This window comes from Carcharhinus amblyrhynchos, chromosome 8, assembly GCF_965287045.1.
Source record: "Carcharhinus amblyrhynchos chromosome 8, sCarAmb.v2.hapA, whole genome shotgun sequence".
NCBI lineage: Eukaryota > Metazoa > Chordata > Chondrichthyes > Carcharhiniformes > Carcharhinidae > Carcharhinus > Carcharhinus amblyrhynchos.
In genome coordinates, this window is record NC_137331.1 from 97448598 (window position 1) to 97475381 (window position 26784).

Consider the following 26784-nt stretch of genomic DNA (forward strand, 5'->3'; position numbering starts at 1 on the left):
CCATTTTTTTGTGGAAGGTAAAGTTCAGATCTATTCATTGCCCCACTAGATTAAAACAAACAATTCTGTTAACTGCACACTGTCCTAATCAAGTGAGTCTTGTTTAAAATGAATGTTAGCCAAATATGCTTTGGAAGCTGTTAAAGGCTCTTGCTTGAGAGATTTGGTGCCAAGCTTGTTTTTAATCCGAAATTTGTATCTAAAGTCAGAAAAATTATCTACTTTTTTAATAACTACATCTAACCACACAAATACATTTATTTGTGTAAATATTTTCCAACAACATTCTCTTGGTGTATGAGAGGCTCATTCATCTCCTATCTTGGAAAACAAATTCAGACTAATGGTTGGCCACCATTTTCATTAACAGCTGATATTTCAACAAGCCACGGTTGTATTTCAGTTGCTGCCAACATTCTGGATTCTGCCCTATAGTGCAGACCTAGTGAATTCGGAGCAGCAGAACCAATTTTCAATGTAGAAATAGGATATCAACATCATTGAGTTAGTCATTAAGATTGTACTATAATACTTCAATTAGACAGGTAGAATTGCACCTCTTGCTACGTTTACTCTTAGTTTCTTAAAATGTTTGCTCTTGTATTTAGCTATTTACTTTGGATTGGTCACTTGCAAGGAAATAGTCTTTCGATACAAGTGAAACACTTGATGGGTTTGGATGATGATCTTATACCAAAAGAGAGAAGTTTAGTACTTTTAGAAACAAGATCTAAATACCAATCACTATTATTTTGAGTAGATTGAGAAATACTTTGTAATCTATTCCAACGGTTGTCATTAATCCGTTTCCTATTATCCTCAGTTTTCTACTATTTTCTATTACTAGTACCATAATTGCTGTCAATTTATTCCATGACAAGAAGAGTGGATGCTTGATACTTTGATACCAGGATTGTAATGGGGTTACATTTTTGTCTTTAAATGCATTATTTTACTCGCAACTAATGCCATTTGGCCCATTGAGTTTGCACCAACTCTCCGAAAGACCATTTTACTCAGGCACCATCCTTGTAACCCCATGTATTTACCACACTAATCCTTCTAACCTACAAATCTTGGGACACTAAGAGGAAATTTAGCATGACCAATGAACCTAATCTGCACATGTTTGGATTTTGGGAGGAAATGTGCAAACTCCACTCAGATAGTTACCCAAGGCTGAAATTGAACCCGCATCCTTAGGGCGAGATAGCAGTGCTATCCATTCCGCCCTTTGGCCGCTGAAAATTATGAAGTTTGTACACACGTACTATTTTACAATTGATTTCAGGGAAATATATGCACATTTGTAGACTGCTGGTTAATTCATGACGCCTGAGGTCTTTTTAAAATTTACACCACCACTGAGATGGGTACTGCAACCTAACCAGTAATTTACCTCCTGTCCTTCCTAAGTTTGTGCAGCTGCTAGAGCAATGATGGTCAAAACCTTTTACATGGAGATTCTTCCCTCACTTAGTGTTTGCATCTTGAGGTTATCCTGCATTCATATCCATGACTTGCCCTTTTTTGTGTTGCAGAAAAAGCAAATAGTTGATTTTATTCAGGAACTTACCATCATGGACTGGAAGTCAGAAGTTGATGAGGGTATTGCCTGAAGCACTGAAACATTAGCTGAGTTTGATGAACTGAATTTGCTGATATCATTTATAATAAACTCTGAGGCATTATTGTTATTTAAATTACATTTTAAATATTTTAAGCACATTCCTGGCATAACTGTGTTAAATCATTCCTCTGTTTATTGAAGTCATACTGCATGCGTAATCACAGCTCCAATAAAAGTATAGTTTTTTACTTTTTTAATGAGTATCGACTTGTGATCGGAGTTAAACTCTAACCCTTGCACTTTGATCTGCAGTTTTTAGATTTTTCACAGATTTGGAAGTATTCCAAGTTAAAAGAATGGGGTCATATTGCACGTTTTTCTTACTTTCTCTTTTTCTTCTAACTTTCAATTCCTTGTTAGAAAGATAATTTAGTTCTGAAAAGATCAGCAATAGTAACCTTAGCCCTCTGTATTACTCATTGATTCTCAGGACATGTGCATCACTAGTTACCCTTGAGAAGGTGGTGGTTGCGGTAAAGGTATTCATAATATTGTTTCAGGATTTTGATTGTTGCCATTGTTGTGCTGTGCAAATCCAGTCATAATAAAATTTAGTATAGTAAATGACTATTTACACGAGTAGTATCCATTGAATCAACATCAGCTGCACCTGCAGCACTTTCAGAAACACATTCATTGTAATGTAACCCAGTTTATAGCATCTTGTGCTTTGACGGGAGCTGTAAATTCTAATATATTCAAATCACTTTGGAGGGCGGTTTTATTGAAGGGGTGGGGTGGGGGATATGAGGATGGGAACAGATGTAAATTCTGGTACCCAAGCTGCATCGTTGAAGAGAATTATTCACACTATTCATTACCGATGCATATGATAATGTGCAAACTGGACATTTTATGGTAGACAAATATGATGCACTTGTCTCATTGTTTTCAACTTAAATCAAATTTATTTCATCTATCACAGAAATAGATACAGGTGAGTCCACAAATCATAACCAAACTAACTTTGACCATTTTATTAATGTTTTGTATGTAAGTACAGGTGAGACCAAAAGCAAATCTATTTTTTAAAAAACTGCCAAGTGTCTGATTCATGTTGAGTAATTGTACCTCTGTTTCTGAATGTCTGAAATAATGTTTACTTGTGTCTAAGAAATGTTGTCCGAAGTACCTCTCTAGTCATTTTTATGGTACAAGATGTATTTTTTAGTGTTTCTTAGATGATGACACTACTTGTGATCCAAGATGATAGATTTCTATTTCTGTATCATGAGCACTACGAATAAATTGAGACATGTTAATACTTGTTTCATCATTGTTCGCCTATTTAGCATGTTTTGACATACTAGATTTTCAACATCAGAATGTATTTGCTATGTCTTGGCCTAATGAATTTGAAATTGAATGTAATTAACAACTTTCTCAATCTCTGATGGTTGTTGTTGGAATTCAGTTCCTCAAACAGATAGCTAGTTAAGTACTTTACCTTAAAGATCGTTCATCAAGTGTAGAGATAGTGACAAAGAACAGGAGAATATAATAAATGAGAACAGGAGCATGGCTCCCTCTGAAATTTTATAAAATCATAGCTAATATTGAATCACAACTCCACTTTTCTGCTCAATCCTTTGATTTCCCCTAGAATCTAAAAGTATTAATCTCTGAATAGATTCAATGACAGAACAATGACTGGGGTGGCACTGTGGCACAGTGGTTAGGACTGCTGCTTCACAGCTCTATTTGCCTTCCTAATCACCTGCTGTGTGTGTACTAGTTTCTTGTGATTCATGCAGTAAGGGTAGTAAGGGCGTGGAATGCCCTGCCTGCAGCAGTTGTGGACTCGCCAACTTTAAGGATGTTCAAATGGTCAGTGGATAGGCATACAGATAACATTGGAATAGTTTAGGTTAGAGGGTCATTAGATTGGTTCCACTGGTTGGCGCAACATCGAGGGCCGAAGGGCCTGTACTGCGCTGTTAGGTTCTATGCAGGACACCCAGACACTCTGACTTGCAGAGTTCTGCAATCTCTCTCATTTCTAAATAGTATGTTCTTTTCCAGTTCTTCCGGCCAGAGTGAACAAGTTCATATTTTCCTACATGATTTTTGCCCAATCACTTGATCTATTTATATCCCTTTGCAGGTGGAATTTTCCCATCCCACTCAATTGAAATGGGTGAGACACGGACTGTGCAAAGGTCTGTTGACGTTGGGTCGAATATTCCAAAATTGGGGCAATCATGGTTGGAAAATCCTGCCCTTTGTATCTTCTTCACAAATTATTATCCTACCTTTTTGTCAACAAATTTAGCAACCAGACATTTAGTCCTGTCATTCAAGTCACTTGTATAGATGCTAAATAGCTGAGGTCCTAGCACTGGTCTGTGTCACTCCACCAGTTACAGTTTGCCAACTCAAAAATGACACCTCATCCCTACTCTCTGCTTCCTGTTAGCTAACTCCAATCCATACTAAAATATTACTCCTTACAACATAAGCTTTTAATTTGCATAGTAGCCTTCGATGTGACATTCTAAAAAAATGCCTTTTGGAAATCCAAGTACATCACAGCTTCTGGTTCCCCTTTATCCACATTGTTTGCTACTTCTTCAGAGAACTTTAACAAATTAGTCAAACACCATTTCACTTTCACAAAACAATGCTGACCCTGCATGACTGCCTTAAAATTTTCTAGGAGAAATTGTCACTGTAAATTCAGCAGATTAGGAAGAAAATGATAGATCAATTAAAACAAAAAATTAATGAGATATCAAAAGATGATTGTCATTGTCCTGACCTAATTTAAAATATGGATCGTGTTGGGAATTGCCGAGACGGTAACTGACCCGGGAGACGGGGTAAATGGGAGTGGGAGAGGCAAAGTGACAATTTCCTAATGCACCCTATGTACCCTTGTAGATAGTGCAGTTGGAGATCACAGTACATTCAGAACAATGCTCTCTAGCAGTCAGCATCCAACTTCCTGGCTCCAACCCCTTCCCCTATTGACAAGAATCAAACTTTGCCTCATACTTACATAAAAAAGAGATTTGAATTTTTCTCTTGCTGAAACTCCTGTTTTCATCATTGTCTGGCACTTAAGTTTTTTTGATTAGATTGCTTGGACTTTGACCAAGCTTTTGGATATCTTCCCTCATAATCTCTTGTATGACTTGTTGTTAAATTTTGCTATATAACAGCTCACTGAAGCACATGGGACATTTTATTCATAGAATCAAAGAATCCCTACAGAAGGAGGCCTTTTGGCCCATTAAACTGTATAGACAACAATCCCACTCGGGTCCAATCCCTGTAACCCCACATATTTATGCCGCTAATCCCTTGACACGGGTCAATTCAGCATGGTCAATCCATCTAACCCGCACATCTTTGGACTGTGGGAGGAAACAGGAGCAGCGGGAAGAAGACCACGCAGACACTGGGAGAACGGGAAAACTCCACACACACAGTCACCCGAGGCTGAAATTGAACCCGGGTTTCTGGTACTGTGAAGCAGCAGTGCGAACCACTATGCTTTAGGCTTTAGAACATAAGAACATAAGAAATAGGAGCAGGAGTAGGCCATCCAGCCCTTCGAGCCTGCCCCGCCATTCAATAAGATCATGGCTGATCTGTCGTGGCTCAGTTCCACATTCCCGCCCTCTCCCCATAACCCTTAATCCCCTCGCTTATCAAAAACCCATCAACCCGCGTCTTAAAAATATTTAGCGAGGCAGCCTCCACCACCTCAACGGGCAGAGAATTCCAGAGATTCACCACCCTTTGAGTGAAGAAGTTCCTCCTCAACTCCGTTCTAAACCGCCCCCCCTTTATCTTGAAGCTGTGCCCCCTAGTCCTACTGTCCTTTCTGAGCGGGAAGAGCCTCTCTGCCTCTATCCTATCCATCCCATTCATCATCTTATACGTCTCAATGAGATCTCCCCTCATTCTTCTAAACTCTAACGAGTACAAGCCTAGTTTATTCAGCCTCTCCTCATAGCTCAACCCCCTCAACTCCGGTATCAGCCTAGTAAACCTCCTCTGCACTCCCTCCAAGGCCAAAATATCCTTGCGTAAGTACGGCGACCAAAACTGCACACAATACTCCAGCTGCGGCCTCACCAATGCCCTATACAGCTGCAGCAAGACCTCCCTACTTTTATATTCAATCCCCCTCGCTATGAAGGCCAGCATCCCATTCGCCTTCCTGACCACCTGTTGCACCTGCAGGCTGGGTTTTTGCGACTCATGCACAAGGACCCCGAGGTCCCTCTGCACTGTCGCCTGCTGCAGTTTTTTGCCCCGTAAGTAATAGTCCTTCCTACCATTATTCCTGCCAAAGTGGATCACCTCACACTTGGCACCACTAAATTCCATTTGCCATTTCCTGGCCCATTCGCCCAGCCTATTTAGATCCTTCTGCAGACTCTCCACACCCTCCGCGCAATTTGCCATTCCACCAATCTTGATGTCATCAGCAAATTTCGACGCCATACACTCGGTTCCCTCCTCCAGATCATCAATATAAATGGTAATTAGCTGAGGCTCCAGCACCGACCCCTGGGGCACTCCGCTAGTCACCAACCGCCAATCCGAATAGCACCCATTAACCCCCACTCTCTGCCTCCTATTTGACAACCAATCCTCTATCCACGCTAACATCCTACCCCCAACTCCATGCCCCCTGACCTTCTGCAATAACCTCTTGTGAGGTACCTTGTCAAACGCCTTCTGAAAATCAAGAAAGACCACATCCACCGGCTCTCCTCTATCCACCGTCCTAGACACATCCTCATAGAAATCCAATAAATTTGTCAGACACGACTTCCCCTTAACAAAACCGTGCTGCGTCTGCTCTATCAAGCAATTCCCCTCAAGATGCCTCGCTATTTATTCCTTGATGACGGATTCTAACATTTTACCCACAACAGACGTTAAACTAACCGGCCTATAATTCCCCGCCTTTTGCCTGGCACCCTTCTTAAACAACGGCGTAACATTAGCCATTTTCCAATCTTCCGGCACCTCCCCGGAATCCAGCGACGTCTGGAAAATAACTACCAAGGCATCCACTATCACCTCCGCCATTTCTTTCAGAACCCTCGGATGCACTCCATCTGGTCCTGGGCACTTGTCTACAATCAGTCCCTCCAGTCTGTCGAGCACCGCCTCTCTAGTAACAACAATGTCATTGAGACCCTCCAGTCCTACCACCTTTCCATCGCTAACACCCGGCAAATTATTCACGTCTTCCTCCGTGAAGACCGAAACAAAAAAGTTATTCAAGACCTCAGCCATTTCCCCATCCCCTACCACTAAGTCCCCCCTGTCATCCTCTAAGGGTCCAACGTTCACCCTAGCCAGCCTTTTTATATATTTATATGAAAAAACAAATACAGGTTGTGATGAAAGGTAGTCAACTAAAGTGGAAATTTTCTCTCTAGGCTGGCAGAACTGGTGAATATTTCCTGCAATTTGTTGTAGCTTTGGCAGTATTCTATTTTGGTATAAATATAAGTTGTTAAAAACAAAATATTGTGGATGCTGGAATCTGAAATAAAAACAAAAAAAACTCAACAGGTCTGACAGCATCTGTGGAGAGAGAATAGGGTCAACATTTGCAATCTGGGTGGCGTTTGGTTAGAGCTGGAACTCAGATACAAGTTAAAAGCAAAATACTGCAGATGCTGGAATCTGAAGCAAAAACAGAACAGCTTTGATAAAGGGTCATCTATTTTGATTTGATTTATTATTGTCACATGTATAGCGTAGTGAAAAGCATTGTTTCTTGCACACTGTCCAGACAAAGCATACCATTCGTAGAGAAGGAAACAAGAGTGCAAAATGTAGTGTTACAGTCATAGCTAGGGTGTAGAGAAAGATCAACTTAAGTCCATTCAAACGTCTAATGATAGCCAAGTCAGTTGGTACGTGACCTCAGACTTTTGTATCTTTTTTCCCGTAGGAAGAAGGTGGAGGAGAGAATGTGTGGGGTCCTTAATTATGCTGGCTGCACTGCCAAGGCAGTGGATAGGAGGCCGGTTTGCATGATGGATTGGGCTACATTCATGACCTTTTGTAGTTCCTTGTAGTCTTGAGCAGGGCAGGATTCATACCAGGCTGTGATACAACCGGAAAGAATGCTTACTATGGTGCATCTGTATAAATTGGTGAGAGTCATAGCTGACATGCCTGGACTGGAAATGTTGGCTCTTCTCTTTCCTACAGTTGCTGTCAGCCCAAATGAGATTTCCCAACATTGTGGGTGATCGGCAACAACTACATTCCAATCCAACGCCAGCATATCCACATCATGACAACTACATTTCCCAGAGCTCCGTGCGGGAAACGCGTCATGGGCCCGTGTCCACAGCGAATGTGATTGGTGAACAGCAGGCACCCGCCGCTTCCGATTGGTCCAGAGTGCTGTCAATCATCGCCGCAACGGGTGACGTTAGGACGAGCGACGTTATGACGTCAGACGCCGTCGGGCTGGGGGTGGGCTTCGGTGTGAGGTTGTCGTTGTGAGCGGTCGGGTGCCATGGAGGAGCGAGCAGCGCTGGAGAGGCAGATCCGGCTTTTGACCGGTGAGTACCAGTCAGCTTCAGCCTGGACAATAAACACCCAACCTCTCGGTGATGGTGATCAGCGAGGTGGCCACCCTGATCCGGTGTTTATTGTCAGTAAACAGACAGACCCCGGGATAGCTGAGTGCCCCCTTCATAGGCCCTAATCCTCAGTGGTGATCTCTGTCAATGTGTGTATGGATATTGACTATGTAAGGTGGCGTTAACCATCCTAAAGATGTTAGTCTTATTAAAATTCAGCGCCTGCTGCTGCTCAGTTGACACACTCTTGTCTCTTATACCAGGAGGTCATTGTTGAGCCCCAAACTTAGCCCCAAGACCTCGGCTGACACCCCTGAACTGAACTGAACTTAATGTTATTGTCACATTGATTTATTAATGTCGCAAGTAAGCTTACATTAACATCGCCGTAAAGTTACTGTGAAAATCCCCCGGTTGCCACCTGTTCAGGTACACTGAGGGAGAATTTAGTCTGGCCAATTGGCCTAACCAGCATATCAGAGAAAAGTATCGTTTCTTGCTTGCTATACAGACAAAACATACCATTCATAGACTACACAGGGGAGAAGGAACGAATAGTGTTGCAGTCACAGAATGAAGAGAAAGATCAGTTTAATACAATCTAGGACCTGTGCAGTACTGGTAGAAGGTTGTACCCTTAGTCTTTCAGATGAGATGTCAAACAGAGTTTGCTGTGTTTTTTTTTGCCCTCTAGGGTGATTGGTGTATTTGTGCTGTCAAAAATATCCCATAGCACTACCCTGAGAACAAAGCATGGGGAGTTTTTCCTACTTTCCAGGTCAAATAACAGCAGCAGCTTGTTGTATAATTGCTCCTGTAACGTCATTAAACATACCAAGGCACTTGGCAAGATTGTTATAAAGCAAAAATAGCTGATTTATATTTCAGTCAACATGGCTAAAATAATTTTATTTTGTCAGTTTATTTGATTGCGGTGTGTGAAATGTTGTGTATACACTAGCTATTCCGCTTACCACATTACAACTGTGACTACATTTCGAAAATACTCCACTATATGAGGAACCAGTTAATCACACTATTTTAAAACCTCCTTGTTAATTTCTTTTTTGGATTAACTTTTACCATTTGTTTATTATGTGAGTCTGTTAGGAAAGTGAAAGTGGAACTTAACAACAAATTTGTGTTATTTTGAATAAATGTTCAAGAATTAATTAGTGATAAACAATGGTCAATTTCAAAAGTAAACCTAATTAAAATACATTCTAGGCAGAGACAGCCAGAAATATTTGTTTGTAAATACTGCAATGAACAGAGGAACTCTTTCTTCAAATCTGATGAGGAAAATCATAGATGTGGGAAATTGTGGATCTGTATACTGCAAGAAAAGGGTAATCAAACCTATTATTGAATGGTATCTATGAATGCAACTATGAAATGTGCAAATTGCCACATTTAGGAATGGGGCGGATACAAAGAGTGAATATTAGAATATATGAACAAACAAAGAAAATTACAGCACAGGAAAGGCCCTACAGCTCCCCCCCCCCCCGAGCCTTGCTGCCCAACTGAACTAAAACCTCCTACCCTTCTGGGGACCATATCCCTCTATTCCCATCCTATTCATGTGTTTGTCAAGATGCCCCTTAAAAGTCACGACTGTATCTGCTTCCACTACCACCTCCGGCAACGAGTTCCAGGCATGCACTACTCTCTGTTTTAAAACAAAACTGTCTCGTAAAAAAATCTGTGTGTAAAAAAAACCTGCCTTGTAAAAAAAACTGCCTGTGTGAAAAATATGCTTTAGAATTTGTTAGAGTCTAATCAACCTAGGAAAAACATTGTTTGGAAGCATTAACGTGTTTTGAAATATCTAACAAGGATTTGCTGTAGTTACTGCTCAGTGTATTTTTAACTGTCAGTAATTATTATTGTAGGGTTAATGCATTTGTTAACACCAGAATCAATGCTGTGGACTTTTTTATTTTGAAGGTAAGAAAACTATCTCACTAGGGAAGTCGTGTCTGACAAATTTACTGGAGTTCTATGAGGATGTGTCTAGGGTGGTGGATAGAGGAGAGCCGGTGGATGTGGTCTTTCTTGATTTTCAGAAGGCGTTTGACAAGGTACCTCACAAGAGGTTATTGCAGAAGGTCAGGGGGCATGGAGTTGGGGGTAGGGTGTTAGCGTGGATAGAGGACTGGTTGTCAAATAGGAGGCAGAGAGTGGGGGTCAATGGGTGCTATTCGGATTGGCGGATGGTGACTAGTGGAGTGCCCCAGGGGTCGGTGCTGGGGCCTCAGCTATTTACCAGTTATATAGATGATCTGGAGGAGGGAACCAAGTGTAGGGTGTTGAAATTTGCTGATGACACCACGATTGGTGGAAAGGCAAATTGTCCGGAGGGTGGGGAGAGTCTACAGAAGGATCTAGATAGGCTGGGCGAATGGGCCAGGAAATGGCAAATGGAATTTAATGTTGGCAAGTGCGAGGTGGTCCACTTTGGCAGGAATAATGGTAGGAAGGATTATTACTTATGTGGAGAAAAACTGCAGCAGGCGACAGTGCAGAGGGACCTCGGGGTCCTTGTGCATGAGTCGCAAAAACCCAGCTTGCAGGTGCAGCAGGTGGTCAGGAAGGTGAATGGGATGCTGGCCTTCATCGCGAGGGGGATTGAATATAAAAGTAGGGAGGTCTTGCTGCGGCTGTATAGGGCATTGGTGAGGCTGCAGCTGGAGTACTGTGTGCAGTTTTGGGCGCCGTACTTAAGCAAGGATATTTTGGCCTTGGAGGGAGTGCAGTGGAGGTTTACTAGGCTGATGCCGGAGTTGAGGGGGTTGAGCTATGAGGAGAGGCTGAATAAATTAGGCTTGTACTCGTTAGAGTTTAGAAGAATGAGAGGAGATCTCATTGAGACGTATAAGATGATGAATGGGATGGATAGGATAGAGGTGGAGAGACTCTTCCCGCTCAGAAAGGATAGTAGGACTAGGGGGCACAGCCTCAAGATAAGGGGGGGGGCGGTTTAGAACAGAGTTGAGGAGGAACTTTTTCACTCAAAGGGTGGTGAATCTCTGGAATTCTCTGCCTGTTGAAGTGGTGGAGGCTACCTCGCTAAATATTTTTAAGATGTGGGTTGATGGGTTTTTGATAAGAGAGGGGATTAAGGGTTATGGGGAGAGGGCGGGAAAGTGGAACTGAGCCACGACAGATCAGCCATGATCTTATTGAATGGCGGGGCAGGCTCGAAGGGCTAGTTGGCCTACTCCTGCTTCTATTTCTTATGTTCTTATCTCTGCCTGGAATGCATTTCAGTTCAGTTTACTGTTGAAATTGGTGTTGATTGGGAGAACCTGAACTCCCCTTTCCTTTGAAAAGTGCCTTGGGATTTTTGTATACACATGAGACAGGGTAAGCAGGATCTTTGTTCCGTGCCTTATCTGAAAAATAGCATAATTCATTTGTAATTCTCTCTCAGGCCTGCAGCATCATCTTAGATTAATATGCTCAGGTCTCGAGTGGGGTTTGAACTTGTGATCTCTCAGCTGAGAGTGCTAATACTGAAGCAAACTGCCATTAATAGTCCCTTTTAGCTTGGCTCATTTTGCAGCCCTCTCATCTGAGTCACAAGGTTAAGAGTTCAAGGACTACTTCAGGACTTGAACACACAGTTAGGGTTCTGCTGTTGTGGAAAGAATTACCTTGCATTTATGTGGTATCATTCAATTCCTCAAAAATTTTTAAAATACTTCAGTCAGTGACTTTGGAGTATAGTCATCATGTAATTTTGGAAAACTTTCAGATGTGTTTGGAACTGCTAACATGGTAATTCAGAGATGGGAATATGGTGAATAAATTCTCTCAGAACTAGTTGTTCATCTCATTTTCTGTTGGGGCTTTGCAAAATATGATTGCTTGCAGAATAAATAAGTCACTTTCATGGATTATAGGTACATATGAGACTCATAATTGTAAGTTTTTCTATAATAGCCCCTGCCTCAGTAAAAGTATCAGCATAATTATATCAATCTAATTTATTTTTGTTTTTCTTTCCACCCCACAGCTCTCATAAGTAACCACAAGAATGTCCATGGGGATGTACCTGCATGTGCGGAATCTCGTAACCCATATATGCAAAGGCCATCGGCTAGTAGTCATCCTAAATATACATCTGTCTGCTCACAGCAAGTCCCAATGCATCATGGGTCAGATGCTAGCAACTCGTGGCGAACAAAGTACTCACTGGTCAATAAAAAACCTATCAGCACCAGTGGCAAGGCACCTGCTAATGTTTCTCCAAGTGAGATGATGCTTACTAACAGACATGAGTTGAACAGTTTTGGCAAATATGCAGTGGGGGCTCATGAACCAGAAGGAGGCAGCTTGAGAGGCAAGTCCTATAAAACAGTTCAAGCAACTCCAAAAACACAGTCTTTGTTGGCCCTGAACTCTGAGCTTGCGGTGAAAAACAATAAGCTGTTAGCATTGAAGGAGAAGTTGCACAAAGTGAAAATGGCCAGAAGGATGGACAGAATACGTGCCATGACATCTCTCTCTGCAGAAAGGTCTCCCCTGGAAAATGCGAGGAAGCGGGATGAAGAAATACAAGTGCTGAAAATGACAGAACAAATTGCTGTTAAAATTACAGGAAGAACTGAGGCAGTCATTCCTCCCAGCTCTCATGGAGTGACACTGCATCGTTCGACTAAAGTCCAACATGTGGAGTCGAGTTACTGTGCCAACCCAGGTATCGATGCATCAGTGCACAAGCTTCAGAAAACATCTGTAAAGGGTAAAAGTCACTGCATTGCTGGTGCTACTTCAGGGGCAGCAACAGGTACATTCCAGCAAGTTGTTAAGTCAAATGAGGGTGCTCAGACAGGTCTTGAGTCACCAATAGGCAAATTACAGAAAGCACCCCAAACACACAAAATTGCTGAGTTGAATGGAAAGGCCAAGAATGATTGTGTAACATCAGGAAAAGTTCATGTTTTGAATTCTGTGGAGCAAATGCCATGTAGTTCTTCCCCAGTTAAAAAATCCCAGTATACATGGCAGAAAATAAAAGATATCAGTGTAGATTCTGGATGCCAGAATGAGACTTTGACGACAATGAAGGAGTCAGTCTCCACTAACGCTTCCCAGGTTCAATCGCGTGTAGTTGGAGGCTGTTTGAAATCAAAAGCTCCATTTCCACATAAAGTGCTTAAGAAACAAAGGAATAACAGTCATGTTTGCAGCAGAGTATGCAAGGGAAGGAAAGCAAAGTATGTTTGGGTTTCAAACACTGTTAAATCAAGCCAGCCTATGAGATCCAGCGAGGTCGCTCTGAAGTCTGTCTCACCAAAGCCCATTAAAAGTGCCACAAAATCTGTTGCTGTGGAAGAAGATGACACAACACTCAATCCAAACCTGGAGCTCAGATCTTTGGGAAAACAGAAAAAAGCGGGGTGCTGTCACAGAAGAGGAGCTTTATCGAACAAGTACTGCTGGAAAGCAGCAGAGATGGTTTCCCCTTCAAAGTCTCTCTATCAGTGGGAGTCACGGGACTCCTTCCAGACAGGGCCAACAGGGCATCGGGTGCGATCTATAGCAATGAAGAAGGCTGAGTCTTCCATTGATGTGCCTAAGAAGACAATGAGTGGGTCTGTATCTTCTCATTACAAATTGAAGAGCAAAACTAAAATCATCAGGAAAAGTGGAAGTTTAAGGTGAGTCTGTGCATTTGAACTTTTAACAACTCTGCTGTGATTTGAAATCAAAGTATTATAATGTGTAATTATAAAGGGTGTGATGGTAGCGATTCACACTGCTGCCCCACAGGATTCAATTCTGGCCTTGGGTCACTGTCTGTGTGGAGTTGCACGTTCTCCCTATTCTGTATGGGTTTCCTCCCAGTGCTCTGGTTTCCTCTCACACTCCAAAGATGTGCTGATTAGGTTGATTGACCATGTTAAATTGACCCTTAGTGCCAGGGAGACTAGCAGGGCAAATACGTGGGGGTTATGGGGATTGGGCCTGGGTGGGATTGCTGTCAGTGCAGTCTCCATGGGCCAAATAGCTGACTTCTACACTGTCAGGATTCTGTGAATGTAAAGCATCTCAATGTTTAAAAACGTTGAAGGCTGTATCTAAATGCAAGTTGCTGCTGTTAATCGGAATAATCAGCCGGTTTTTGTGCAAAATAATGGTTAAGAGAAGATTTTTGGTAGAAATAAAAAGGCATTTTTGCAAGAAAAACAGTTTTAAAGACTGAGATGAGATAATAGCCAGAAAGTACTCCCAATAAACAACAATTTGTTGATTTACAAAGCTGGGCTATTTTAAATAGCATCTGACCTTGTGTCTTTCCGTAAGCTTTTGTTTTTTTTCTGAATATGTTGATGAGGGACTTTGTGCTGTTGAATAGGTTGCTCAATTCAAGTTATTGGATAATTTATTATTAGGTAAACAGTTTGATGTATCTGATGTTCAATGAATTTAAACCTTTAATTTTATCTGCATTCTGTGTAGTTTCTTCCATTTGTTCATGGGATCTTGGAGTCACTAGCAAAGCCAACATTTATATTGCCTTTCCCTAATTTCTCTTGATAAGATGGAGGCTAGACCTAACCTTAAACCACTGCAGTGCGTGTGGTGTAGGTACATTCACAGTGCTGTTATGGAGGAAGCTCTAAGAGTTTGACCCAGCAACTGCAAAGAAATGGTGGTTTAGTTCTAAGCCAGGATGTTAATTAACTTGGAGGTGAACTTCGAGGATATTGTGGTCTTGTGCATCTGCTGCTCATAGGTCTAGCACTTTGAAGGTATTGGTTTCTGTGTGTCTTGCAGATGGTATACATAAATGGATGACATGGTAGCACAGTGGTTAGCACTGCTGCTTCAGAGTGCAAGGGACCCGGGTTCGATTCCTGGCTTGGGTCACTGTCTGTGTAGAGTTTGCACGTTTTCCCTGTGACTGTGTGGGTTTCCTCTGGGTGCTCCGGTTTCCCCCCTCACTCTGAAAGACATGCTGGTTTGGTGCGTTGACCCGCACAGGCGTCGGAGTGTGGTGACGAGGGGAATTTCACAGTAACTTCATTGCAGTGTTAATGTAAGCCTTACTTGTGACTAATAAATAAACTTTAACTTTACATTGTTGCTACTGGGCCGAATGTGGAGGAACTGATTTTTCTTTAAGGTGGTACTCAACCAGGCTGTTTGTCCTTTAACGTTGAGCTTCTTGAAACTGGAACTGTATTCATCTAGGCAAATGACGAATATTTCTTCTCACACCTTACTTATGCCTTATACGTGGCAGAAAGGCTTTGGAAAGTCAGGAGGTCAGTCATCTATGGCTCTCATAAGCAGAATATTTATGTGATTGATCCAGTTCAGTTTCTGATCAATGGTGAACCCCAGATATTGATGATGGGATTCATCAAAGATAGTGTCCTTGAATGTCATGGGGAGATGGTTAGATTATCTCTTGTTGAAGATGGTTGTTCCTCTATATTAGAGTGGTCCATGTCCACTCAAACAAAGCAAATAATGTACATTTCATCCAACACTATATAGATATATGTAACAGATTAATTACAACACTTCACATTGGCATCCTTTGAATTAACTCTGGTACTATCTTAATCACTGAGAAATTTGTCCAAACAGCCTAGTTGTGTAACAGCATCATACAAATTTTCCAGATTGTCATTAGTAGTACCAGTAACTCTGGCTTCTTCATTACAAATTGTCCCCATCACTGTTGAGGGAATACTAAATTCCCTAAATTCCATGTTTTTGAAATGTTCTTTTTGATGATATTAGGTCAAGTTCATTACATGCATCTATAACCTTTTGGCACAGTGCTGCTCGTGAGGGTGCTCACACATTTCCACCCTTGGCAGATGTCTTTCACCTTCAGACATCTAATTTTCCCACATCTTTCAGATACTGTCCTTGAGAAGCTTATTTATACACTTTCAAGGGCTGAAGAGCACTCAACTGTTGGGAATAACTGCCATGTCAGTGTTGGTTGATGTCACCTCACCAACTACATTGTTGACAAGGTGGGATTTGAATTTGGAAAACTATATATTCTTCACCCAGCGCAATGAGCTTTAACTTTGGCAAACTCTCCCGTACCACTGACACTCTCCTGGAAGTTCCCGGGCAAGGGAATTGCATGGGAAATTCATTCATCTGATGGCTATTGCCCTGAACTGGGATCCATCCGAAATTTTCATTTTAAATTTTAAACTTTGGATGGTTCCAACTGTGTTACAGCAAAGATTACATGGAAAAATTAGAAGAATTAAAACCACTTTTAGCGTCTGGTTAACTATTGTACTGTTCCACCTCCGGCTCAATTGTCTAAATGTATAACATCATTGAATGGTTCTTCCTGTTTTTTCTTTGTTTAGCCTCCTCATCTCAAATTCCACAATTCCTTGATCCATCCCTTGGAACTGCCTTTTTCATAGGACGACAGCATCTTTCTGAAATTCCTCTTTTCGGAAAGCTTTGCGCTTGACTGTCACCACCGACCTTTGTTTTGTGCCATTTGCCATCCATGATGGAACCACTGTGAGCTGAGTTGTCTTGTGTTTTTTTTCAGCAATCTTGGTAACGGTCTTGTTTGCTGACATGCAGAAGATCATTAGTATTTCATCCTTATTTCCAACATATGCAAATAGATAGACATTGTCATCTCAATTTTGGAATTTGAAGATTTTATCATCAAGTTCCAGTGCTAGACGCTGTGAAACTTTGTCAGAAAACAGGCCACACTTTTTCATAAAAGTTGCACATCACTTGGCATTGGTCTTGAGTTCTAAAATAAGATGTAAGAACATAAGAACTAGAAGCAGGAGTAGGTCATCTGGCCTCTCGAGCCTGCTGCGCCATTCAGTAAGATCATGGCTGATCTTTTTGTGGACTCAGCTCCACTTATCTGCCTCTTCACCATAACCCTTAATTCCTTTACTGTTCAAAAATTTATCTACCCTTGCCTTAAAAACATTCAATGAGGTAGCCTCAACTGCTTCACAGGACAGGGAATTCCACAGATTCATAACCCTTTGTGTGAAGAAGTTCCTCCTCAACTCTGTCCTAAATCTGCTTCCCCTTATTTTGAGGCTATGCCCCCTAGCTCTAGTTTCACCTGCCAGTGGAAACAACTTCCCTGCTTGTATCTTATCTATTCCCTTCATAATCTTGTATGTTTCTATAAGATTTCCCCTCATTCTTCTGAATTCCAATGGGTATAGCCCCAGTCTATTCAGTCTCTTCTCATAAGCCACCCTTTCAACTCCAGAGTCAATCTTCTCTGCACCCCCTTCAGTGCGTATATCCTTTCTCAGTAAGGAGACCAAAATTATACACAGTACTTCAGGTGTGGCCTCACCTGCACCTTATACTACTGCAACATAATCTTGCTGTTTTTAAACTCCATCCCTCTAGCAATGAAGGACAAAATTCCAATTGCCTTCTTAATTACCTGCTGCACCTGCAAATCAACTCCTTGAGATTCTTGCACAAGGACACCCAAGTCCCTCTGCACAGCAGCATGCTGCAGTTTTTTACCATTTAAATAATAGTCCATTTTGCTGTTATTTTCTATCAAAATGGATGACCTCACATTTACCAACATTGTACTCCATCTGCCAGACCCTCACCTACTCGCTATCTATATCCCTTTGCAGACTTTGTGTCCTCTGTACGCTTTGCCCTTCCACCCGTCTTCGTGTCATCTGCGAATTTTGACACACTACACTTGGTCCCCAACTCCAAATCATCTATGTAAATCGTAAACTATTTGTAAACTAGCCACTGAAGGCCAACCAGAAGAACACTCATTTACCCCCACTCTTTGCTTTCTGTTAGTTAACCAGTCCTCTATACATGTAATACATTACCCGTAACACTGCGTACCTTTATCTTATGTAGCAGTCTTTGGTGCGGCACTTTGTCAAATGCCTTCCTTTTCTTTCATCCTTCTTCATTTCCTCGAGGGATAGTAAGATGGCTGATAACATGGCCATTTATCTTGTATGTGATACACAGTGCTGCCACTGTATGCCGGTGGTGGAAGGATGAAGTGCCAATCAAACAATCCACTTTGTCCTGGATAGCGCCGAGCTTCTTGTATTATTGGAGAGGCAGTCATCAAGGCAAGTGGGAAGAATTCCATCACAGTCCTGACTTAATGTCTTGTAATTGATGCACAGGCTTTGGGGAGCCAGGAGGTAAGACCTCGGGGTCCTTGTGCATGAGTCGCAAAAACCCAGCTTGCAGGTGGTCAGGAAGGTGAATGGGATGCTGGCCTTCATAGCGAAGGGGATTGAATATAAAAGTAGGGAGGTCTTGCTGCAGCTGTATAGGGCATTGGTGAGGCCGCAGCTGGAGTACTGTGTGCAGTTTTGGGCGCCGCACCTGCGCAAAGATATTTTGGCCTTGGAGGGAGTGCAGAGGAGGTTTACTAGGCTGATACCGGAGTTGAGGGGGTTGAGCTATGAGGAGAGGCTGAATAAACTAGGCTTGTACTCGTTGGAGTTTAGAAGAATGAGGGGAGATCTCATTGAGACGTATAAGATGATGAATGGGATGGATAGGATAGAGGTGGAGAGACTCTTCCCGCTCAAAAAAGACAGTAGGACTAGGGGGCACAGCCTCAAGATAAACGGGGGGCGTTTTAGAACGGAGTTGAGGAGGAACTTCTTCACTCAAAGGGTGGTGAATCTCTGGAATTCTCTGCCCGTTGAAGTGGTGGAGGCTGCCTCGCTAAATATTTTCAAGAAGTGGGTTGATGGGTTTTTGATAAGAGAGGAGATTAATGGTTATGGGGAGAGGGCCGGAAAGTGGAACTGAGCCACGACAGATCAGCCATGATCTTATTGAATGGCGGGGCAGGCTCGAAGGGCTAGATGGCCTACTCCTGCTCCTATTTCTTATGTTCTTATGTAAGTTACTCCCAGTCCCTGACCTGCTTTTGCAGCCACAGTATATGACTGATCCAGTTAAACCTCTGGTCAGTGGTAAACCCCAAGGTATCAAAAATGGGGAATTCAGTGATGGTATGTCAAGGAGAAATAGCTAGATTCTCTCTTGTTCCCTCTGCGACTGGATCCTGAATTTCCTAACTCAGAGACCACAATCAGTAAGAATAGGTAACAACATCTCCTCCACGACCATCCTCAATACCGGTGCCCTGCAAGGCTGTGTTTCCAGCCCTCTTCTGTACTCCTTATACACCTATGACTGTGCAGCCAAATTCTTCTCCAATTTGATTTTCAAGTTTGCTGACAACACCACTAAAGTGGGTTGGATCTCAAATAATAACGAGACAGAGTACAGGAATGAGATAGAGAATCTGGTGAACAGGTGCAGTGAAAATAATCTCTCCCTGAATGTCAACAAAATGAAGGAGATTGTCATTGACTTCAGGAAGCGTGGAGAACGTGCCCCTTTCTACGTCATGAAATAGAAAAGGGTCCAGGTTTTTAGGTGTCCAGATCACCAACAACATGTCCTGGTCCCCCTATGCCAACACTATAATTAAGAAAGCTCACTAACGCCTCTACTTCCTTAGAAGACCAAGAAAATTTGGCATGTCAGCTATGACTCTCACCAACTTTTACAGATGCACCATAGAAAGCATTCTTTCTGGTTGTATCACAGCATGGTATGGCTCCTGCTCTGCCCAAGACTGCAAGGATCTATAAAAGGTCATGAATGTAGCCCAATTAATCACGCAAACTAGCCTCCCATCCATCGACTCTGTCTACACTTGCTGCTGCCTTGGGAAAGCAACCAGTGTAATTAAGCATCCCACACACCACGGACGTTCTCTCTTCCACCGCCTTCCATTGAGGAAAAAGATACAAAAGTCTGAGGTAACGTACCAACTGATTCAAGAACAACTTCTTCCCTGCTGCTGTCAGACATTTGAATGGATTTATCTTACATTAAGTTGACCTTTCTCTATACCCTAGTTATGACTGTAACACTATATTCTGCACTCTCTCGTTTCCTTCTCTGAGTGGTATGTTTTGTTCGTATAACGTGCAAGAAACGACACTTTTCAGTATGATAATACATGTGACAATAAATCAAATCAAATCAAAATCAAATTGTTGGAATTGGTCATTGTCTTGTACTCATATAGCAAGAATGTTTTTTGCCACTTCTCATCCCAAGCCTGAATTTTGTCCAACTTTTGCGGCAAGTTGAAACCGACCTCTTTAGCATAGGTTTGGCTGGGAGTTTGTTACTAGAATTGATGTAGGGAAAATCTAAAGGTCCCTGAGCTTGCCTTTAAACTAAGGAAGTAAGTCATTAATAACAATGTTGATCCCTGAAGAATGGTCATTTTTTAGACAAGATATTTGAAAAATTTATACATTTTTAGGCTGAAAGTCATGGGTCAACTTTACTTGTGGGAAATGTTTGCTGATGATGGCACAATGTTCAGCACCATTTATGACTCCTGAGATGCTGAAACTGTCCACGTTCAAATGCAACAAGACTGAACAATGTCTAGGCTTGAGTTGACAGGTGGAAGTAACATTCATGCCACACAAATGCCAAGCAATGAGAGACATCCTACTATTGCCCCTTGATGTTCAATGGTGTTATCATCACTGAATCACCTACTATCAACATCCTTGGGGGTTACCATTGACCAGAACCTCAACGGAACTCGTCAGATAAACAGTGGTTACAAAAGCAGGTCGGAGGCTTAGGAATACTATGGCGAGTAACTCACCTGATTTCCCCAAACGCTATTCAGCATCTACAGGGCACCAGTCGGGAGTGTGATGGGATACTCCTCACTTGTCTGGATGGGTGCAGTTCCAACAATACTCAAGAAGCTTGACACCATCCAGGACAAAGCAGCCTGCTTGATGGCACAGCATCTATAAGCATCCACTCCACCACTGATGCTCAGTAGCAGCAGTGATGGCAGTACCGTCTGTAAGATGCACTGCAGCAATTCACCAAAGATCCTTAGCATCTTCTAAACCCATGACTGCTTCCATCTAGGAGGACAAGAGCAGCAAACAAATGGAAACACCACCACCTGCAAGCTCCCCTCCAAGCTACTCACCATGCTGACTTGGAAATATATCACATCCCTTCCTAGTCGCTGGGTCAAAATCCTGGAATTCTCTCCCTACTGGCATTGTGGGTCAACCCGTAGCACATGGACAACAGTGACTCAGAAGGTAGCTCTCCACCAACTTCTCAAGGGCAACTAAGGGCAGGCAATAAATACTGGCTGGCCAGCCAACAGCACCCATGTCCCATGAATGAATAATCCGATGAGTGAATTGGCAAAAAATATTTAAATAACTCCAGTCAAGAAAAGTGAATTTTGTTATTAAAAAATAAATTGTGTAAGTGAGATTCTTAAATTCTTCTTTATAAATATTCCCATTTTAAGGAAACACTAAGTTTGAAAGTTAAAATTTGCTTTAAATATTAGGGTAAGAGTTCTTAAAGGTGTTCGCTTCTCTCTTCTTCCTCTATCCATTCAACATATGTGATTATAAGTTAAATAAACAAAGATCTGAATTTTGCTTTTGGAGTGTGCCCAAAGTGGACTGGAGTGGATGTGAAACTCCCACCAGATTATGCTGGATGGCCACCTGATGTGAAACATGCTGTATGAAGCGCTGAGCACTGCAGTAGAGGGTGGGAAGAGGGTACATGCTGAGAAAAGGGAATGTGTGCTCCCTCAGGGAGCCAATTGCTGCAGAGCTGTCTGAGGGAGCAGCAGATCTGTTTTAAAAGAAATAATTATCAGTGGAGAAATAGTGCCACCAGAATCAGCTGAATGATGCACAGACCTCAGTCCCCAGGCACATTTGTTAATTTTATTTGAGCCTTGAATTTCATCCTATCCTGGATCAAGTTTGCAGCTTAAGTGAAAAGGCTGCCTTGCCAATTGGCTCACTCATCAACTGTAAAGGCTGATGGACCATGTAAAATCCAGTAAATTGTAGTTTAGTTAAATTGCTTCTTGTTGGCGGATGCACTTCCGACCTATTTGTGTCCACTCTGAAATATTGTGCAATGACGTCAGAACATGTGCCTGATGTCATCTTGTGTGGTTTTGCGCGCTGCTGGGTCAGCGGGGAATGTTTTCAAGCATCTTATAGGGAACTCTGGTCTTGGCCAATGATGCTGTTACATCATATTAAATAACCAGAGATTAGCAATGAGTTATTGAGGCACTGTCATTTCCACTTATGTTGGATTCCTCACGACTGCAGCAGTGCAATCTACCATTGTCTATTCGTGTGTGATCTCACAAAACTAGTAATAAATTTGAAAGGGCAGTTAGCTTATCTTGACTTGTACATCAACGAACCTTCACTATCTCCTTATTCTCCGGTATTGCAAATGTTTCTTAAGTGATCTGAAAAAGTGTCTCTCTCTGATCTGGATCAGGTACACCAATTCTTCATTGTAGACCGAAGTTTACTTTGTCACAGTTTGAGTATTGATGCTGTAACTTTTTTGTAACTATTTAAATTAGGGTGGCACAGTGATTAGCACTGCTACCTCACAACACCAGGGACCCGGATTCAATTCCCAGATTGGGACACTGTCTGTGTGGAGTTTGCGTGTTCTCCCTGTGTCTGCATGGGTTTCCTCCAGATGTTCCAGTTTCCTTCCACAGTCTGAAATACGTGATGGTTAGGTGCATTGGTCATAGTAAATTCTCCCTCAGTGTGCCCGAACAGGCACCAGACTGTGGCAACTAGGGGATTTTCACACGAACTTCATTGCAGTGTTAATGTAAGCCTATTTGTGACACTAAACTTTAAAAATGAACTAAATTGTAATTATTTGGATTTTTCTTTGATATTGTTCGACATGTTTCCTCCCTAAAAAAAAGTTTATTGAAATGCCCAGAATTGGCCAGCTATTTTGAACAAACAGCAGTAAGCCATTCAGCCCTTTGTGTCTGTCCTGACTCTCTTAAAACGCATTTGTGCTGAGTACCACACCCTCACCTTTTCTCCAAAACCCTGTAAGTTTGTTATCAAGTTCAATTCCCTTTTAAAATTATTCATGGAATCTGCTTCCACCATCTTTTCAGGTTGTGTTCTAAGCCCTGACAACTGAGTTTCAGCCAAACAGCGAATGCAAATGAGAGGGTATATGGAGTCACTTGGTAATGGAGTTGTTGATCTGTAGGGCAACATACATGTTAAACAATGTCCCATAAAAAGGGATAATACTTGAGCTGTTTTCACTGTGTTATTTGAAGGACAAATGTTGGCCAGGATATTGAGGGAGACCTATTCCTATTCAAAAATGCTTTACATTACCTGAATGAGGACGCAACCTCAGCTCAAAAGGGCCGATTTCCCTGACATTGCAGCATTATTCTAAAGTAATGAATACTCATCTCAAATTAAATGTTCACATTGTGGAGTGTAACTTGATCCTGTGTCCTTACTCTGAGATGACGATGTTGCTGTTACATCAAGCTGGCATTTCAAGTCATTATTTGAGTTCGGTTCTTGCAAGCCTCTGTCATGTCCTACAGCAAAGCTACAGTTAGGGGGACTACAAACAGTGACTTCTTTCTCTACCCAAACTGCATCTTGACCTTCTAAGTCAAGATCATTTTTTATAATGTTGCTACTTCAATCTTTATTAACAAAACTAGCCCACCTCCTGATCCTTTCTTCCTGTCCTTCCAAAATGTCATGCCTTAAATATCCAGTTCCCAACTTGGATGACTTAGCCATCACAGAAACGATGTTGCAATCAAATCATATCCATTTCCTTCTATTTGTGCTATCAATTCATTTATCTTGTTTTAAGTGCTGTATACATTTCAGATCAACAGCCTTTAATTATGTGTATTGATCATGTTTCCCTACTCTGATCCTATTGATGTTAAACTCTTACGGTTCATATGATCTGTATCTTCCTATCATACTCTGGTTATCTCCTTAAATTGCAACCCTGCACTATTGCCTTGATCCTTTTCATCAAATTTCTCAATTTTCCCCCTTTGTGAACCCTCTACCCAGCTCATGCCTTCCAGGAAATGGTTGTCACTGCTGTAGGGTGTTGTGTTGGAACTGGGTGGTTTTCAGTCCAGGCTGGATTGGAACCTTGTATCTGTAGACAAAGGAATGTTGGTTTAATGGGTTGTACTGCTTGCCATCTCTTAAGAGCATTTATCACGCTGACATTTATTTTGCAAGCTCGCCGACTGAGAGGAGGGCCAGTCTTAGTGGACCGCCAATGGCAAAAAATCGGTACCTGCTTACCAAGAAGAGCCCTGCACATGGGAAAACTTCCCCAATTCCGAAAAAGACACCTGGGAAAGGATTCGTGCAAATCAGTAAACACAGACTCCGGAGGCTTCCATCATCAGGACTGCACGGAACTACAAAACCAGGTAGGGAACTGATTGAACGATCTTTTCGATAAGTTGGCTGCCATTATATATTTTAATGTATTTCTGGGGACAAAAGATGAGCTAGGAAAGTATCATTTTTAAAAAAAAATTCCTACCAACTTGGATATGATGTGAACTGGAAATATTTCTCAGTTTCTCCCAAGCTTGTTACAGTTACCATTTGTGATATCTAATGATATTGCTTGAAGTGTGTCTGATTTTCTAAGTTCTCGGTATGCCCTCTTTATTAATTGATAAGGGGAACCAAAGTCAAAACCAATTGAATTTAAGTTGAAATGAGGTGCATCCCTTCCTTGCAGTGGATGTACTACAAAAATGTTGTGCTGCAAGAGTGCTTTTTGAGTAGTAGTGTTTCTATCTATGGTCTTAAAATAACCATTCATTGGTCTGCAATGATTGTTTAAAAAGGACAGAACTTTATCTACATCTTAAAGGCACCATGGCTCACTGATAAGTTTCACTTATTCATAGGGTTAGTGCGAGATTGCTTTGATGCCTGCGGGTAAAGAGTATCTTGTACACGGGATGTCTGCTCTGGGATACTAAATAGGGACCTCTGCTGGAGAAGCAGGTAGATGAACGGAATCAGCCATGTTGGGGACATTGGAATTGCTGTGTGAAAGAGACCACAGTCCATTTGATTCTTCTGCCATCCTAATAGTCACGTAATACAATGATTATTGAGTTGTTGACTAATCATGGCTGTCAGTCACTATCAATTAGTCTACAACAGATCCATCTCAAAGTGAGGGAAACCTCTGTGATGGATAGCTTTAGGAACCATAAGTTCAAAGGCATCAGTTCCTCCCAAGCTTGTTAAAGTTATCATTTGTGATCTACAGGCACAGTTAAACTTGGCGTTTTTGCTTGGCATTGTACTGGTTTGAGTTTGTACATGTGCTTATTTGCAGAGATTAATCTGTGTGCATAGGTTGATATTTATTTTCTTCTTGGGTATGTACAGCATCTTTCACAGTGACAGTTGGATTAGCCCTTGTTCCACGTTTTGAACCAGTTCTTTCAATGATTAGATTTATTTCATTGGATTTGATTCGAGCCCTTATTACTAAGCGAGGTTTGAATTCATCATTGATCAGTGCTATTGATGTATCCAGTTGTTTTCTTCAGAATGTGCCATACTGAATAAACAAGTGAAATGGTATTAGCAATAATGTCAGATGCTTTGAGGGTTGTTTTTCTGTTCTCAAAATGTGAGATGTGAGCAATGCCATATCTATTGCCAATCCCTTCTTGCAGAGTTAGCTGCCTTTTGTGCAATAATTGTATTTGTTGTGTAACCTAGAGTTCATGAGTTACTAAAATCCCCATCACAGGAAGTTGTGAATTCAGTAAATTTAAGGATTTGCAGTTAGCATCAGAAATGACTCTGAAAGTAACTTCATTATTATCAAAAAGAGCTGGTTTGTGGTCTGAAACCTGTCATTGCCAGCTGGCCTGGCTTATGCACAACTTTTGTCCACATAAATGCAAAAACAATATTTAAGCACTTCCTGTTTTTATTTCTCATCCACATTACTTCATTGACTTTGAAATGTCCTAGCAATCCAGTCATCTATATTGGAAAAATTCAACACAACATCCTAGTATTCATAGCTCGTATACTCTTGGAAGCGCAGGGTAGCAAAGAATTGCATTGATAGATAAATTACCTTTACATTTTTTGAGCACTTCAATTACAAATAATAGCACATGGCTATCATCTTGAAAATTATACACTTGGGAGAGATTCAAACAGCAAGTTTTGGGAAATATTTGTGACAACATATCAAGGAGATGGAGCGGTAGCTTATATGAATGAAATGTAAGTTTTGGAATTTTGAGGCGAGGCTAGGACAGAATATTTGAAGGAGAATGGGACTGTGCTGAAAGAGAGAAAGAAAGCTGTTTAAAATTACCAGCTAACGTAGAGGTCAGGAAGGGAAGTTGAGTGGTCAGCAGTTTAGTGGGAGTAAGATCGAAGGAATGGGACATGATGAGCTTGCTGGGGAGGGAAAACATTTTGAAACTGATGCAGGCTGTTTGCACCCTTCTGCTCATCAGTCCTGTTCACACTGCTGTGGTTGGATTCAATACCAGCCAGCGCAACATAGATCTGTAATTAGACTTGAAACTTAACAGTTCAGTACAGCACTGGGCATTGCACTGACTACCTGAGCCACCATAGGAGGGGTTAAATA

At 41.7% G+C, this 26784-nt stretch overlaps 1 protein-coding gene across 1 annotated transcript in view; it reads left to right on the forward strand.

The window, feature by feature from the left end:
* Positions 1–12222: 12222 nt before the first annotated feature.
* Positions 12223–26784, forward strand: part of zc3h3 (zinc finger CCCH-type containing 3) — a 276956-nt gene continuing 262394 nt past the window's right edge. Inside the window, exons 1-2 of the mRNA XM_080194548.1 lie at positions 12223–13868; positions 24369–24565. Coding sequence (XP_080050674.1) covers positions 12289–13868; positions 24369–24565 — 1777 coding nt within the window. The 5' untranslated portion in view covers positions 12223–12288. The remainder of the gene's footprint in view (positions 13869–24368; positions 24566–26784) is intronic.